Source organism: Mastigoproctus giganteus, chromosome 14, assembly GCF_048544385.1.
Source record: "Mastigoproctus giganteus isolate SK-2022 chromosome 14, ASM4854438v1, whole genome shotgun sequence".
NCBI lineage: Eukaryota > Metazoa > Arthropoda > Arachnida > Uropygi > Thelyphonidae > Mastigoproctus > Mastigoproctus giganteus.
In genome coordinates, this window is record NC_143588.1 from 60,679,156 (window position 1) to 60,697,670 (window position 18,515).

The 18,515-nt window shown below is 38.2% G+C and overlaps 1 protein-coding gene across 2 annotated transcripts in view; it reads right to left on the bottom strand.

The window, feature by feature from the left end:
- The window catches only part of LOC150075159 (cytoplasmic aconitate hydratase-like), a 289,211-nt gene that overhangs the window by 177,580 nt on the left and 93,116 nt on the right, over positions 1-18,515 (bottom strand). For both annotated transcript variants that reach the window (XM_090388696.1, XM_090388697.1), the window contains one exon: positions 1,201-1,372. In XM_090388696.1, the coding sequence (XP_090244822.1) occupies positions 1,201-1,372 (172 nt within the window). The remainder of the gene's footprint in view (positions 1-1,200; positions 1,373-18,515) is intronic.

Sequence of the window (18,515 nt, forward strand, 5' to 3'; positions counted from 1 at the left end):
AGATAAGCTTGCTCTATTAGTTTGACAATTCCTGGTGTATTCAATAGTAAGAAAAAGTGGGTGGAAGATGCTGTATGAAGTGATGAAATTTTTGGATATAGCGTACACATGATAAGAATATACCCAGATCCTTGACATAACGTGGCCTCGACAATGCTCCCTACATATACACACACTACTCGGACTCCCTCCAGTCACTATCTGGTAGAGTAGAGGTAGTAAGATTATACACTAGCTGATCCGGAAGCCTCCTAGAGAGTTACCAATAGGTTCGGCCCAGTGTACTAACTAGCGGCCGGCCTGCGAACACCGTTTTAGAGCTGTACCCTCGAAATGTAAGGAATATTGGATCTCACCACGATGTTCATCATAACCTCAAAAGTCATCAAATCATACTGCATAATGGAAGAGGTAGGGAATAATTGTTTATTTATTCCTTTTTGTGTTGATTAGCTTTAAAACGAACACCTTTTTATCAAATTGATCATTCTGACTACAAAATATGGCTATTAGTATTAGTAGAGGCATACGATGCAACAAAGCAAGCTTATGCACAGCATCATCCAAAAAAAAAAAAAAACTGCTTCCATTTCACCCCTCCATTCGTTCCAAATACCTGTCCAGCTCAGCCTTAAATTTATTTAGGCTATCAACTTCCACAACAAAAGATGGAAGTCTGTTCCACCAATCAACTACCTGCTGGCTAAAGGCAAGCTTCCACACATCTATCCTACAACTGTTTTTCCTCAATTTGAATTTATGCCCTCTTAATTGATTATTCTGAGCAAGAGGAACAATCCCATCAGCATTGAGCATGCTCAAACCATTCAAGGCTTTATACACCTCAATCAGATCACCTCGCAGGTGCCTAGTCTCCAAACACTGTTAATCTGCAAAACTTAAGCCGTTCTTCGTAAGAGCAAGCCTTCGTTCCATTCACTAAGCTTGTTGCCCTTCTCTGTACTCCCTGTATACAGTACTCAAGGTGTGGCCTGACCATTGCCTTATACAAGGGGATAATTACCTCATTATCCCTGCTAGAAAAATTCCTGTATATCATTGACAAGACACCACGAGCTACTCTTACAAACCGTCTGCATCGCTCAGAAAACTTCATATCTGCAAATTTAAAGTGTTTATATAATTCTGACTTAGTCTGTATAAAAATAACCATAATAAATATTACCTCAGATACATTACCTGTTTGATGAAGATAAAAAACACTCTTTTCATCTACAGGAAAGAAGCCAATTGTTGCTCCATATTCTGGACACATATTTGAAATCGTTGCTCTATCAGCTATGGAAAGTTCACTAACACCTGGTCCAAAGAATTCTACAAATTTTCCCACTACTCCAACTTGACGTAAATGCTAAAATTAAACAAATGAGGCTATCATATCACATCTCACCAACAGTCACATTTTTTAAATTAATAAGGTTTAGCAATTAAGTTTCAGGATGAGTCAATTTAAATAAAACCACAATTTATATTGAAAAGGAGGTTAATATTTTTTAAAGTAATTGCTTCGAAAAGCCACACACTTGGGAGATCACTGGCAGAAACACTTTTTTAAGACATCTGAATTGACCAGTGACAATTTTTTTGTCACATTTCCATTTAAATTGATTTTGGGGAAGTAGTAATCCAATAGTATGAAGACAATTTGGGAAAATGGGGAAATAATTGCATACACTGGCCAAAAACACCTTGATAATCAGTAAAAAATCATGCAGCTTGGTGTTGTCAAACAGGAACCATTTTCTTTTTCTTGAAACTGAGGCCTCATTTGGTGATTTCTTTTAACCAAGGGGTGGATTATACTCTAACTGCAAGTCATTCTGTTACACTAAATTCAAGCATGGAAGGATCATAATGAACAGTCTGAATGGACTCTGTTTTGAATCTGAGTGGCCTTTGTTTACCAATCAAACAGTGCAGATTTGTTATAATGCAAAATTTTTCTTTCATCATTTGAAGAGCCATACCAATCAAACACAATCAATATGTGAACGTTTTGAATGGTTTTGGATTTGAACGCTGGATGCCAACAATTCTTGTTGCCTCCCATAACCTATCTCTACATGAAAACACTACAAGCAACTAAAACACAAGCAAACAAGATAAGAGTATCCGTTTAACGGTTTCCCAATTTGGGAAAAAAAAAAAAAAAAAAAATTAGTTCACTCTTTGTTCCATTACTTAAACACGATTGTGCCTTGAATGACACATTCTACTGTTTGCAAAACCATGTGCAAACTTATGATATGCAAATCACCTTGTGAAGAGAAGTTACAGTGTGCTGCATCATGGTTCTACCTAATTCACCATGTGTAATGGATTCAGTCCTGACACAATCATTAAACCTTGTATTATCTTTATCCGCAGTCCTTCACAAATTTTTTGTTCAAGGCTGTAATATTTGTCAGACTGTGGAAAATTAATACTATCACCATAATCTGAAAGTTAACTGAAATTATGTAGTTATCAGTAAATATTACATTATTTACTGATAATGTAATATTTATATTACATTAATAATTAATATATTGAATATTAATTATTAATATACTGAATATTGGAGGGGAGGGACAGCGAGTTTTACAAACAGCATTCTAGCAGCACAAAATCAGTATACACAGTTGAACCTCCCAATTCTGGCAACCTCAGGACTTGATCCTTTCTGGAATTTTTCTCATAAAAAAAGCTATGAAAACTACTGAATTTCTATGCTGAAATTTATAGTATATGATACATGGAAAAAGTAGAGTAAATATTGCAAAGTACATTATATCTAATGTACACATTGTACAGTGCAGTAAAACTAAAATTAATTATTTCCTTTCCCAAAATAAATTACCCCTCAAACAGTATCTAGGCATGTGTCGACATCACTGCCAATCAGTGTCAGTCTGCCTTTGGCCACTATGACATGCCCACCCTACTAGATATGCTTTCCCCCAACAATTAATAGACTGCAGAACTGTGACAACTGGTCACTGTTCTGAAAGTTCAGTCATTAGTACTCCATTTCTCCTGCAGAACAGAAACTAGTTGAACTACCAACGTGGACATTATCCTATTGAAACCAATATGGGTCTGTACCAGCGAGGTGCCACATTGTAGAGAGCATGGAACCATTCAAAATGTTCAGGTAAGCATCAGCATTCATGTCTCTTCCTCAGACAACTACCAAAGGTCCCAGGTAATACCACAAGAAACAGCACCACACCGTAACCCCCACTTTCTCCAAACTTAACTGTCTGCACAATGCACTCACATAAAGAATGTCCAGCAGCATACATTCTTCAGCATAGGCATGCGCACAGTGGAGGATCATGGCCCCATGAAATCTTGAAGGGGGGACCCTCGTAGCCTCACGTGTCAAACATTTTTGTTAAATCATAAAAAAAAAATATTGTTGAATTTTAAAACTATTTAATACTGTAAATCTTCCGTATTTGGTGGTCACGGGCTTGAACCGTAATTACTTGTGTCACCCTTCGATCCTCTTTGTGAATTGGGGATACATCTGCACATCTCCAGTCCGTGGGGACCTCCCCTGAGTCCAAGGATGCTCTAATAATTATGGCTAAGGGTTTGCTTACTTCCTTTGATGCCTCCTTTAATATAACTGGATAGATCCCATCCACTCCAGGTGCCTTCCTTATGTTTAACTTCAACAATTTCTCCTCCACTTTGCTCTCAGTTATTACAAAATCATTAAGCACCCTGCTACAATTTGATAACCTTCTGCCATTTTCAAACCTTAATAACTCCTCATGTGTGAATGTAGATGAAAAATACTCATTCAGTTTGTTTGCTATCTGAGCAGGATCATCAACAGTCGAACCATCGATATCAAGTGGACCAATCAGATTCATCCCCTTCCTTTTAGAGTTTATATAAGTAAAGAAATCCTTGCTGTTTTTCTTAACATCCTTTGTCAAAGATTTCTCGTAATCTGCCTTCGCCTGCCTAACCTCCTTTGTGACCTAATTACAGACTAGCTTATATCTGCCATAGGCTTCTGAGTAGCTTGATAATTTATATGCATCCCATGCATTTTTCTTCTATGTCACGAGTCTCATTAGTTCATTTGATAACCATTTAGGCCTAAACCTTGAACAATATTTCTTAATAGGTATGAAACATTTAATAGCTTTCACAATTAATTCCTTGAATGCTTCCCACTTAGAATTTACTGTTGGTAACATCGTCAGTTGATCCCACTGTACAGAATTTAAAAACTGTCTGAGACCACTGTACTCACCTTTACGGAAGCAAAAAGCCTTTCCTTTACCCCCGATGGTAATTATATCTTTAAGTAAATCCCACATAAGTACACTGTGATCACTGCCACCTAGTGGTTTCTTTATCTGCAAATTCTTAATACATGAATGATCACTGCTGATAACCAGATCAAGAGTATTACCCTCTCTGGTTGTCTCTCAAGCATGCTGCTGCAGAAACAATCATCCAATAAATCCACAAAAGTCTTACTAGTGTGTGAGTGACTAACCCACAAGTTCCAGTCAATATCTGGGAAGTTAAAATTCCCCATTATAAGACATTCTGATTTACTAGCCAACTCTATTTCTCTGTACAATTGTTCATTGTACTCATTCAAGTCATTAGGCCTATAACACACTCCTACTCTTATTTTTGCTTTCGCAGTGCTTATGTCACACCAAACTGACTCAGTTTATAAGTATGAAAAGGGGCATGAACAGCAGATGGTTTATGTTGCTCTGTTTTATGTAACTGACATCAATGGACTTTACATCGTCTCACTGCCTGGCGACAAGAGATTCTATCATGTCCTGTGAAACACACCGTCCACTGTTGATCTACAAAATGAGCTTGCCAGGCTTGCAACTAATTAGCTACAAACAAGCTAGGACAGCTTGCTCAAATTCATCCATGATAGGAAGGAACTCTCAGTTCTCTCACTCAACTGCCAAAGCCTACAGGCACACCATGCCGACCTCACCAATACTATTACAGAGCAATGCCAAATCTTGCTATCTGAGACTTGGTTAGACAGTAAAGAGAGTGTTATGTATCCTGAACTTTGATTGTGTGGTTAAATTCAAGCATGAAACCAAATGGACAGCTGGAATCGCAATACAACACAGCAATAGACAAGGTACACATTGTTATGCCATACTTAGATGTCATCTATCAACAAATGACAGTGTTCAGCCCATTAGTAATATATGTATAGCGGAGTGCTTGTTACCCAACAGCCAAGTGATACAACGGTTGTCTATATTTCTCCTAACAGTGACATACAGTATATAACTGACTTCATTCATTTCATTTTGCTGCCGTATTCCATTCAAGGTGCGGTGTGTTAAAGAAAGATTTACATAAAATACCCATGATCGTGGGTGGCGATTTCAGCATTAAATTCAGATTAGAAGAAACTAAACCGTTAATTACTTTCCTGCAAGAAACATTCGATCTAACTCTAAACACTAATCCCTCGATTTCAACTACAAGATCAGATACCTCAATCGATGCTGTTTTTCAGAGATATTTAGATATGTTGCAATCGCAAGTATACATATCTCTTACTTTAGTTATCATAAATCCACTGTATCTTGTCTTCCAGCTGAAATTATGAGAATTCGTGAATGATCAATAAAATATATACAATACAAAAGTTCTTTTATTTCATGATCAATATACGTTCTATACAAAACAAACCATATATACAAATCAAAATATCTAAAAGAAATGTGAAGGATGATTCACATAAATACATCTACCATGCATACTCAGCACACGTAGCACTTTTCTTTTTTTTTTTTTTACCTGGCCACCAGCTGTCTACTTTGAGAGGTAAGAAGGCCTCCTAAAACTGAATTTATTTTTACCATGTATTTTATTTACAAATTTTAAAACTAGAATAAGGAAGGTGAGGTGACAGCAAAATTGGAAGGGAAGTGACTCTAGAAAAGAGGTTAAGGACTTCACACATTAAAAGGACAACTGAAGAGAAACTCGTACAGCTGCCAACTTTTGACTTTTGAAAAGCTGGAGATCAGCTAGCTAAGTATAAGCAAAATTTGCCCTCTTCAGAAATGTTAATTCAAAGTTTTGTTTATAACAATGGTCCTACTGTCTAAACTTGGTTGTAAGGCATTTCTAAAACATGGAATGATGTCAATGATATATAACACAATTTGTCATACAACAGTTTGGTGTATGTGACAATTTGGAGCATGGTAATTTAGTGTATCATGGAGAGACCAGAAATTAAGAAAATAAATGAAGTAATAGGTTTGGAAAACCTGAGGTAACTGGTCATTTAGAACTGCAGAAATGGGAGAATGCAGAGATATAGAAAAAGGAAAAAAGAAAGGAGTATATTTTTTTTATCTATTTATTTTGTGTAAAGTATTCAAATCAATACTACTCTAGTAACGGATTGGTCAGGTGTGGAGAGGTCGAAAAACATTTGTTGAGAGAGCAAACAGATGTAATTTATATGCTTTAAACAAACATTTTTTAAACATTTTGTCTTTAAACATAAATATTTTTATTTGTCTAAAATGTTATTTATTTGTTTTAAATATATCTCAATTTACACTGCAAGTATTTGCATTTTAGTCTCCAGAACAACTTACCTCCAAGTGCATTTCCCAAAATTACAACCTAGAAAAGTGAAATTAAAATGCGAAGAAGTTTTATTTTTTTGAACATTTATACTGTCCATGATACTTTTTTATGAATCACCATATAAAAATGAAGGTTATTAGTGCACCCTATCAAAATTATCAAGCACCTTACTGTGATCATCAATAATAACAGACCAATAACAGAATAGAAGGTTAAAAGTTTGAAGTGTGATACACTGAACTGTCATATAATAAATGGTCTTCCACTGAACTGATGAGGACCCTAAACCTTCACCAGGGAGAGATAAATTTTTTTTTAACCTCTCAGCTGAATATTCCCTCACACTTAGCATTACGTAATATAATTGTTAAGATACCAAGCTAAGATTATTTCAAGTTTCCTTGCAAATTTTTTTTTTTTTTTTTTCCCTCAATTTGGTACAAAAAAAAAAAAAAAAAACTTGTTCATCAAATAGTGCCTACCGGAAGATAAAGTGGTTCTCCAAATAAGTTTATATTTAACTTAAAGTTAAATATAACCTTATTTGGAGAACCACTTTTAAAGTTAAATATAACTAATAATATTTAATTTAATGCTTGCTTCCAAAATCACTTGGCAATTTGCTATCTATAAATTCTGTTTGGAGCCAACAGACTTTCAACTGCCATAAGGAATTTCATACCAGAAAATCAGTTAGCTGCAAACTAAGTCCACAATTTATCAAATTTATTCATAAATCAAAGCTTCTGCTATGAATTTATTAAATACTTGGAAGATTTAATACTTTTAGATCATATCAGCACACAAATTACCCTAATAGCACAACGTTGGTAAAAATGCATTAATGATTTTCTTTTTTTATTTCTTTTCTTTTTTTTTTTTTTTTTTTTTTAAGAGTATGTATAAAACATTTACAGTAAACATTTATCACAAATGTTGTGGCTGACTAGGTCATCAATTAACTTTTTTTGGTATCATGATGTATTGTCTCTGTACTCATTTCTCCCTGGTCATTTATAATTGTGATTGACAGGGAAGGTGACCTATACTAATTTAATGCAGTCTTTTAGCTCATATTTCTAGTCTCACTCTCTCAGAAACATAGCAAGAGGAAACATATATTTACTTTCTTTGAAAAAAAATTTTTAATGATATCAGTTCATCATCATCAGCCACTTTCAATCCACTGCAGGATGAAGGCCTCTCCAGCAACTTTCCAGTTCCTTCTGTTTTGAGCACTGGCCATCCATTTACTACTCAAAAACTCATGAATTTCATCTATCCATCTCCGCCTTTGTCTTCCAGGTTTTCTTCTAGCTCCTCTTGGGTACCATTCTGTTATTTTCTTAGTCCATCTGTCATCATGTCTTCGAGCTATGTGTCCTGCCCAAGACCATTTTAGTTCTTTAGTTTTGATAAGAATGTCCTTTACTTGAGTTTGCTGCCTAATCCATGTGTTTCTCTTCTTATCTAACAGTCTGATTCCCAATATAATTCGTTCCATTCTTCGCTGTGTAGTTCTTAGCTTCTCTTCCATTCTTTTGGTGAGTGCCCAAGTTTCACTTCCATAAGTCATGGTGGGGAGTATACATTGATTCATTATTTTACGTTTCAGACAAACTGGGATATTGCTCTTCAGTATGTGACTATATTTCCTGAATGCTACCCATCCAAAATTTATTCTTCTCTTGACTTCCAGCCATTTATCATTATTACAGCTAATAACTTGTCCCAGATAAGTATATGACTCCACCTTTTCAATTACTGCTCCTTCAATCATTATTTCCCTTTCCGTGGCATACTTGTTCATCATTACTTTTGTTTTAGCCATATTCATCTTTAGTCCAAAATCCTTACTAACTGTGCATAACTGATTAAGATTTTCCTCTAATTCTTTGGGATCGTGGCTTATGACCACAATGTCATCTGCAAATCGTAAATGGTTTAGGTACTCTCCGTTCACATTGACTCCTTTCTGCGACCAGTCTAATCTTCTGAAAGCTTCCTCAAGGGCAGCAGTAAACAGCTTCGGAGATATTGTGTCTCCTTGTTGAATTCCTTTCTCGATTTTAAATTTGCTACTGTCTTTGTCTAGTCTAATAAAGGATGTAGCACTCTCATATATTTTCTTCAAAATCATAATATATGGAGTATCTATGCCTTGTCTTTCCAGTGCCCGAAACATTGCCTTATGCTGTATGGAGTCAAATGCCTTTTCATAATCCACAAATGCCAGGCATAATGGTGTTTTATATTCATTTGCTTTCTCCATTAGCTGTGATATTACGTGAAGGTGATCCATAGTTGAGAATCCTGTCCTAAAGCCAGCTTGCTCTTTCGGTTGATTCTCATCAAGTATGATTTTTAATCTGTTAGTAATGACCCTTGTGAACAAATTGTAGATGGGGGATAACAAGCTAACTGGTCTATAATTTCCAATTTCTGATTTATCTCCTTTCTTATGCAGCAAAACTATGATTGCATTATTCCACTGCTTAGGCATCGCACCTTTTCTAATGCACTTTGTGAAGAGCCTTGCCAGTTTTTGTGTTATGTCTCTTCCTCCCAATTTTAACAACTCTACAGTAACTTCATCTTTCCCCGGGGCTTTCCGATTCTTCATTTTCTTCAATGCATGTTCTACCTCATCAGGAAGAATATCGGGTACGTCGCATGTGTTGCTACTTTGCAATCCATCTTCCCCACTGCTGGTATCATTCCCTCGCTCCTTGTATAATTCTCTATAGTAGTCTTCTGCTATTTGAATTATGTCTTCTCTGCTGTTTATAAGTACACCATCGCTATTCTTCAGTTTCAGTCAGTATCATTTGTCTTTCTGTATTATTGCTCATGGCTGCCGATTTAAATCCTTTGTTTTCCCTTAATGCTTGTTCTACTTTTCTTGTGTTAAATCTTCTTATGTCCTCTCTGAGTCTCTTTCTAATGGCTTTGCATAACTCAGTATACTCAATTTTCTCCCTGTCAGTGAGGCGCCTCCGTAGCCAGGTGGGCAGGAGCAGCAGTGCGTAGCACACGCTTCTTGATTAGACCGGGGTTCGAGCCAGTGACCACCAAATACGGAGGATGCGGAAAGGTCAGGGAATGACCACCGCCATATCTCCCGGAGCAATATGGCCATAGTTGCTGATGCTCCTAAAAACCAAATAACAACAACAACAACATCCCTGTCAGTGTTTTTCTTGCTCTTCATTTGTCGTCGTTGGTTCATCATGACAAGTGTTTCTTGACTAATTTTTTCTTCTTTGGATTTCTGTTTCCCTATAGGTTTCTTGGGCTTTATCACTTTCAAAAAGTTGTAATATTCCTCGTCGATATCTTGGTCCTCAGCAGTCTGCAGAAACTCATACTTGTTCTTAAGTTCCAGTACATACTGCTTTTTCTCCTCTTCTGTTATCTCAAAGACCTTTGTATTATTTACTCGAGTCAGTTTTTTCATTTCCTTTCCTACATCTATATCAAGTGTACATCTTACCATTCTGTGATCACTTCCAACATTTACCTTATTCAGGACGGTAACATCAGTCACAATATATCTTCTGTTAGTGAGGATGAAGTCGATTTCATTAGTTGTTAATCCATTTGGACTCTTCCATGTCCACTTTATGTTCACCCTTTTCTTGAAAAAAGTGTTCATTACTGACATTCCTTGAGATTCTGCAAATTCCACAAGTCTTTCACCTCTTTTATTTCTTTCACCAATTCCAAAATTTCCTATAGTTCCTCTTTCTGCGCTGTTTTGCCTTTTTCCAACCTTAGCATTGAAGTCCCCCATAATAATAGTGTAGTGGGTTTTCTGCTCATCTAGAAGACTCTCAATTTCGGTGTACATTTCTTCAACCTCTTCATCATCATGGCTCGATGTTGGTGCATAAATCATTATAATCTTTAGCTTGTACCTCTTAGAAATCTTGAGTATTAGTCTTGACACCCTTGGTGATGTACTTTTGAATTCCAAAATGTTGTTTCTAAAATCTTTATGGACCAGAAACCCAACTCCACCTTCACTCCTTTCACTGTTTCCATTGGTGTACAGCAGATTTCCACTTGATAAACTTATAAGTGATTCATTTCTTCTTCTTGTTTCAGCCAAACCGATGATATTCCAATTCACATTTTCAAATTCCTTTTCCAGCTCTAATATCCCGTCTTCACCGATGAGTGATCATACGTTATAACAGGCCAAGTTCAATTTCCGTGCATGGCAGCCTGGTCGTACCCAGAGATTCTTAGCACCCTCTGCTTCAACTCTGATCCTCTCGCTGCCGTAAGAGGGAGAGTGAAAGCTGCTGGGGACTGAGGCCATTTGTATTGTTGTGCTCTCATTGCTGGAGGGTTTGGTCTTTTCCTCTTCACGCTGACCAGGCGTCTTGAAGAGAACCACTTTACACGTTCGTTGCCACCTAAGTGACGTAACAGGGCTTACCATCGAGAAGGTGTGCATGAGTGGATTTTAGGGAGGCAGGCCAACCAGACTTCTCCTAAATCTTCTGTAATAGAGAGATATTGGATCCATCAGTGTTTTAGGCTGAGTGTCTGATAACACACAGGATACCTGTTCCCCTCTAAGCCCCTTTGTATTATTTACTCGATGATATCAGTTACCACTTATCAATTGTATCAAAGGACCATTGTGTTGGAAATTAAAAAGTCTGCAGAATAAAGTTAGCTTTTTTTTAAAAGTTAACTAACAATTATAGAAAACAATTCTCAGGGATTTATCACAACACATTTGTTATGAAAATACAAAGAAAATGAATACCTTCATCATGTGAGCATACAACGAAATAACAAAGCCAGACAGACATGACAGTATACAGGACAAAGATACGCACCAAGTTGTTTGAATGGTTCCTAACTGTTCAGGTCATTGAACAGCAAATAGCAGACAAAAGATGGACCTTGTTATGAAGAACCTGATAGCACCTGAAATTTATAAAAAAAAAAAAAAAAAAAATCAAGCAGGATGTGAGCAACCAACTATAAAGAACAACGAATGCAGACATAACTGAACCACAACTGCATTAGGAACACTGACTACAAGAACTACAACCCAGAGCAGCCAAAATGGAAACAGATGAGATTGCAATATCCAGAACAGAAGAGTGGAAGGTCTAGCAGAATTCGAGGGAACGAACCCCACAAAGACCCACACCTCACCCAACAGAATACTATGGCAAGTCACAGACCACCTCAATCAGCAAATAATACCAAATTACCTCAACAACAACAAAGTAACACTAGACAACCTCCACACAGCCATTTACTGTGCCACTGTAGCAGACACCAAGATGAACAGAAGAGAAACTAAAGACCAACAGAACCAAACAAAACACAAAGACAAGGAACCACCAACATGGGAAAGAAGGTTACAGCAGAAGATGAGAGTGAAGATAGGCCAACTGATCCACTACCAACAGAGTAAAAGTAATAAACTGATCCAAAAAGTGAAGACCATCCTCAAGAAAGGCAACATCCACATCTTTAATCAGAGGATTGAAGATGTGGATTTAATCAGATAAGTGAAGAGGATTGAATCAGGAATACCTTGACACCCTCAAGCCGAAACTGCCAGCACTCAGCAAAAGACTTCGCTGTTACAGGGAGATTGCTCAGAGGAAAATAGACAATAGGATATTTGATGAAAACAAGAGAGCCCGCTACAGAAAAACTGGACAAGGAGAGAAGGAAAGCAATGGATCCCCCAACAAGAGGGCACTCAGGGAGTTCTTGGGCAACGTGTGAAGCAGCGAAGTCAGCCATAATGGCTGGGCCTCCTAGATAGATCTAGAATGGGAAAAATCCAAGGACATACAAGAGATGACAGAATGGGATATTCGGAAAAAAGTATAACAGTCGATCAGGAAGTACCACAACTGGCAAACCCCAAGAATAGATAACATCCAAAACAACTGGTACAAGAAGTTCAGCTGCACACACAGGCACACAGCAGAACGGTTCACCCAGATAATAAGGCACCCTGACACAATCCCAGAGTCTCTGACTCAAGGAATCACCTACCTGAAGGATAAGAAGAAAGACACCATAGACCCGGCCATGTACAGACCAATCACCTGTCTCCTAAGATCCTGACCAGCTGCATAACTAAGAAGATATCAGACCACTTGGAGAATCAACCCAATACTCTTCCTAGGCACAACCAGGGAGAAATGGAGGACCACCATAAATCGAAAACATTGTGACCAGACGGTACTCATCAGAAGAGGAAACTTCCAGGGAGATGCCCTCAACCCACTGTGGATATGTCTAGCATTCAGCCCACCGTTTACCATGCTCAATAATAGCAAGTATGGATATACCCTAAAAGAAGGGAGGAAGAAACTATACACCCTCTGTCACCTGATGTACATGGATGATATCGAACTGTATGTTGCAACCAAGAATCAACTCCAACAGCTACTCCGGATCACCAAAGAGTTTGGTACAGATATCAGGATGCAATTTCACACAGACAAGTGCAAGACCCATGGATTACATCAAGAACATCCAGTCGGATGAAATTACCAGCTGAAAACTAGTGAAGAGAATGAAGTGATGACAGATGGAAAGACCTACAAATATCTGGGGATAATGCAAGCTCACCAGTTACAACACAAGTAGATCAAGGCCCACCTGACTGAGAAATACTATTAGACTGAGAAGCATGCTAAAATCAAAGGTAAATGGAGGAAACATGGTCACAGCCACAAAATCTTATGCAGTCCAAGTACTAAAGTACTCCTTCAGGATTATAGATTGGACCAACACTTAACTGGAGAAGATTATGATATTGACCAGGATAATGATGATGAAGAGCCAGCAACACAACCCTGAAGTTGACCATAGAGAGACTAACTTTATTGAACAAGAGAAGGTGACTGAGAATATACAGGATTATTTCTGGGAAAACACAACACCAATCTAGCAAGCAATAAAAAGATAGACAAATTCAACCTTAACAAGGAGACCCCACTCACACAGACAAGAAACAAAGACAGAAAGATGGGCAAAGAAGGCACTCCATGGCAGACACTACAATGACTTCCATCAACGGTACAGAGATAAGATAGCTTCCAATGCATGGCTCAAAAAATAGAAGCTCTTCCCCAAGACTGAATAACTAGGTAATCAACACTAAGCCTACAGGAAATACATCACCAAGGACATCAGAGTGACAGATGACACATGTTGATGATGCCACCTGGCCCTAGAAATAATCCAGTACATCACCACGGGATGCAGGGTGATCATCTACACGGAGTACACTCACAGACATGACCAGGATAATACATCAAAACTAGAACAAAAATACCAGTTGATAAAAGAAAGTGTACCATATTAGAGGTACAAACACCAGGCCATACTAGACATCCCTACTCACAAACTATACTGGGATATGTCATACCCCTCACTGACAAGGACAGGGCTACCTAACAGACTGACATAGAGGTGGCCAAAACCAGCAACCTATGAGAAAATGATCAGGCAGTACACAGACCTAAGACAGGAAGTCAAAGAAATGTGGCATATGGAACAAGTAATGACATATCTTGATCACTGTGTCAACTGATCCTTGAGGTTGTCACAGACATTCTCTCAGATATGCCAGACAAGCTGCACTTGCTACCTGGGAGTCTAAAACGCTGATGGAACTGATATTCGGGTGACACTCAAGTCAAGTGGACCCAATTTCGGCAAAGTCCAGATGATCTGTGACAGCCAAATCCTCTGCTTGAACCTTCATGATGGTGGGACTGTCAGTAATCCTGGGTATAACCTCCATGCACAAGTACATTGTGGGTGACCACCCAGGTGTGAACCAAAGTACGCAAGGGTCGAGGTGTGGTGCCCACACCACATGGAGGAATGCGCCCCTCTATGTTACCAGGCAGTACTAGGTGGTAGATAACTCTCATCAACCGGAGCAATACCACCACTTTGCTTATTGGAGGTTTGAAATGATGTAACCATGTTTAGTCTCTAGAGCTAAGTTCCGGCCAACCCTTCCCTATCTCTTCCATCATGCAGTATGATTGATGACTTTTGAGTTTATGATGAACATCGAGGTGAGATCCAATATTCCTTACATTTCGAGGGTACAGCTCTAAAACGGTGTTCACAGGCCGACCGCTAGTTAGTACACTGGACCGAACCTATTGGTAACTCGCTAGGAGGCTTCCGGATCAGCTAGTGTATAATCTTGCTACCTCTACTCTGCCAGATAGTGAGTGGAGGGAGTCCAAGTAGTGTGTGTATATGCAGGGAACATTGTCGAGGCCACGTTATGAGAAGGATCTGGGTATATTCTTATGTGTACGCTATATCCAAAAATTTCATTACTTCATACAGCATGTCCCATCCACTTTTTCTTACTATTAAATACACTATGAATTGTCAAACTAATAGAGCAAGCTTATCTGCAAAAAGATCTAAACCTCCCAAGCACTTCCTAATTCATTTCACAAATATAAATGGTCTCGATTCTAATCTTAACGACATCCATTTCCACTTGCAGTCTGCCAAACCCCATGTACTTTTTCTGACAGAATCTCAGTTATCGGTTGATTCAACTACTACTCATCTCAGATGCCCAAATCATTTGCTGTATGATTCCTTTCGCCTCAAAGGCATGTACATATGTCCGTTCTGATATTCCCTGTCAGAGACTTGGCAATTTGGAATCTACTCTCTTTGATCTTCTCTGGCTTAAAATCTCTCTACCTCATTGTGTAAAATTCATCTGTTGTCTCTACCGTTCTCCCAACTCCACTAATCACTTGGAGCTTTTTGACTTCCTCTCTTTGCAACTAGACTTTCTCTAGTCCAACTTTCCTAACAGTGAGGTAATTTTCCTTGGTGATTTTAATGTTCACAACCCCAGCTGGCTTCCGTTTTCTAGTCATACCGACCCAGCTGGTCGAGATGCTGAGGCTTTTACAATTACTAATGACCTTGCACAGATTGTTCATTCACCTATAAGAATACCGGACAATCCTAATCATACTTTTTCTCACAAACAACCCTTCTAAGTACACAGTCGAAGTGAGAGGTCCTTTAGGCACTTCAGATCACAACTTGGTGATTGTCTCTTCTCCAACGGAGCCTTCATCTCATGGCTATTCCCAACCTCGTGTTGTTTGGCATTACAAGAATGCAAAATGGGATGACCTGCGAGATTTCTTTTCTTCTTTTCATTGGTTGTATTACTGTTTCAAAACTTCTGATGTCAATGTTTGCTCAGATCGTGTCAGTGAAATTATTCTTGCAGGAATGGAATCCTTTATCCCACACTCCACTTTAAAATCTCGTCCTTTATCTAAACCTTAGTTTTCCAATAAATGTGCTAAGGCTGTTCAAGGGAAGAATGCTGCATATTGTAATTGGCTTGTTGCTAATTCTTTAGTTTCATTTTCTGCCTACACCAAAGCTAGCAACAACTGTAAAGCAGTTATTAATCAGTCCAAACAAGAGATCGAACAGGCTAAGAGTAGAAAACTTGCTTCTTGCCCTAACAGTAATCGAGCATTCTGGTCCCTTGCCAAAACTATTGGCTGCAACTTTTGTCCATCTCTGCTCCCACCTCTGTCCAAACCAGATGGTTCTGTTGTCACTTCAGCCAAGGATAAAGTTGACCTGCTAGCTTCCCATTTTTCTTCCAACTCATATATTAATGATCTTGGTAAAACACCTCCCACCATTCCCAACATGCTCCATTCAATGCTTCCCGTGGTCTTCCGTCAAAAGGATGTCAGAAGGATTTTGACGAATCTTGATTCTTATTAAGCTCCAGGTCCCGATAGTATTTCTCCTGTTGTTCTCAAAACCTGTGCTCCTGAACCTATTCCTATTCTTTGCCGCCTTTTTTCACTTTCTTATTCCAAAGGTGTTTTTCGTTCTGCTTGGAAATTTGCTCATATACAGCCAGTTCCTAAAAAGGGTGACAAATCCCTCCTATCCAATTATCGTCCCATTGCAATTACTTCTACTCTTTCTAAGGTAATGGAGAAATCAATTAACCGCCAACTCTTAAATTACCTAGAAACCTTCCGTCTGATCAACGATCGCCAGTATGGATTCTGTCAGTGTCGATCCACTGGTGATGTTCTGGCTTATGTTATCCATTTATGGACTAATTAAATGGAAAGGTTCGGTGAAACACAAATAGTTGCTCTTGACATTTTAAAGGCTTTCGATCATGTTTGGCATAAAGGTCTTCTGAACAAGCTTCCATATTATGGTTTGCCAACTGTTTTTAGTAATTGGTTATCCTGTTTTCTCTCTGATCGCTCACTGAGGGTGATGGTAGATGGCTCTCTGTCTTCTAACTTCTCCACTAATGCCGGTGTCCCCCAAGGTTCAGTTCTTTCCCCCACTCTTTTCCTCTTGTATATTAATGACCTTCTTCCATTGACTGGAAATCCTATCCATAGTTTTGCCGATGATAGCACATTGCATTCCACTTGCCATTTTGAGAAACCTTGCCCTGTTCAATCAGCTTCGACTTCTCGAAAATCTGTTACCAATTCCTTAAATGCCAATCTTCAGGTAATTCTCCAGTGGGGCAAAGACAACTTAGTTGATTTCAACCCTTCTAAAACTCAGTCTTGTCTTATATCTCGCAAAAAGGATTCTTCTGCTCCTATGCTTATCTTTAGTGACACTCCGATTTCTAGGCAAAATGATATATCCCTTTTGGGGATTACCCTGACTTCTAATCTCTCTTGGCACAAGAACATTACAAATATTGCTTTCTCTGCATCTAAAAAACTTGGTTTTCTCTTTCGTTCTAGGCATTACTTTTCTTCCAAACAGTTGCTCACTCTGTATAAATTGCAAATCCGCCCTGCCATGGAATATTGTTCCAACATCTGGGGTGGTGCCCCCAAAACCTCTCTCAGGCTTCTTGATTCCATTCAGAAGAGGGCAGTTAGGTTAATTAATGATTCATTCCTAACAGAGTCTCTCCACTTGCTGTCTCATAGACGTACTGTTTCTGCTGCATGCCTCTTCTACAGATACTTCCATGGGCACTGTTCTTCTGAATTGGCTTCCATAATTCCCGCTCTCTCTTTCAAAACAGTCCAAACACATGCCGCCACCAGCCAACATCCGTTTACTGTCCAACTTCAAACTCACAGAACCAACTTTTCATCTTCCTCGTTTATTCATTCATCTGCGTTTTCTGGAACAACCTTCCTTCATACGTATTTCATGAAAATTACAGTATTCAGAAGCTCAAGTCCAATGTCAACAAATATCTTCTTTCGTCTTCTCAACCTCCAACCCAAGCGCGATACTAAGTACTATAGGTTCTAATACCTCTCGTGTTTGGGGTTCACATAAAAAAAAAAAAAAAAAAAACTAGGCATTATGGCACTGGTTGATACAGGGTCTTCATAAGAGCCTAGCAGCAGTAGGTTTCCCAAAGAACACTTACATAGAACTCCAGAAAGCCATGATTCTGAACACCTATAGTATAGTAAGAGTTTCTAGACCAACAGTAATAACACTAATAATAGTAACCAAACTAACCAACCACCCCATGCACTTGGTACTAGTACCCATCATGGGATGAAAAAAATCTCATAAGGGGGGAAATTTTTTTTTTTTAATTTATGATAATAATAAAAAATTTTAAATGAAATAAAAAAATTATTAAAGCACCACTGATTACTGTATCAAGATAATCTATCTATTATTATTATTATTATTATTTCTATTCTAACACTAGTATGGTATTAATAAATTGGGAATTCTAACTGTTGTCTACTTCAAATTACATAACTAACTATTGCATGGCTTCGTACACATGCAGTGTTGTTAAAAGGTTTCGGATGAATTACTAAATCTACTGTGCAAAGTTTTAAATT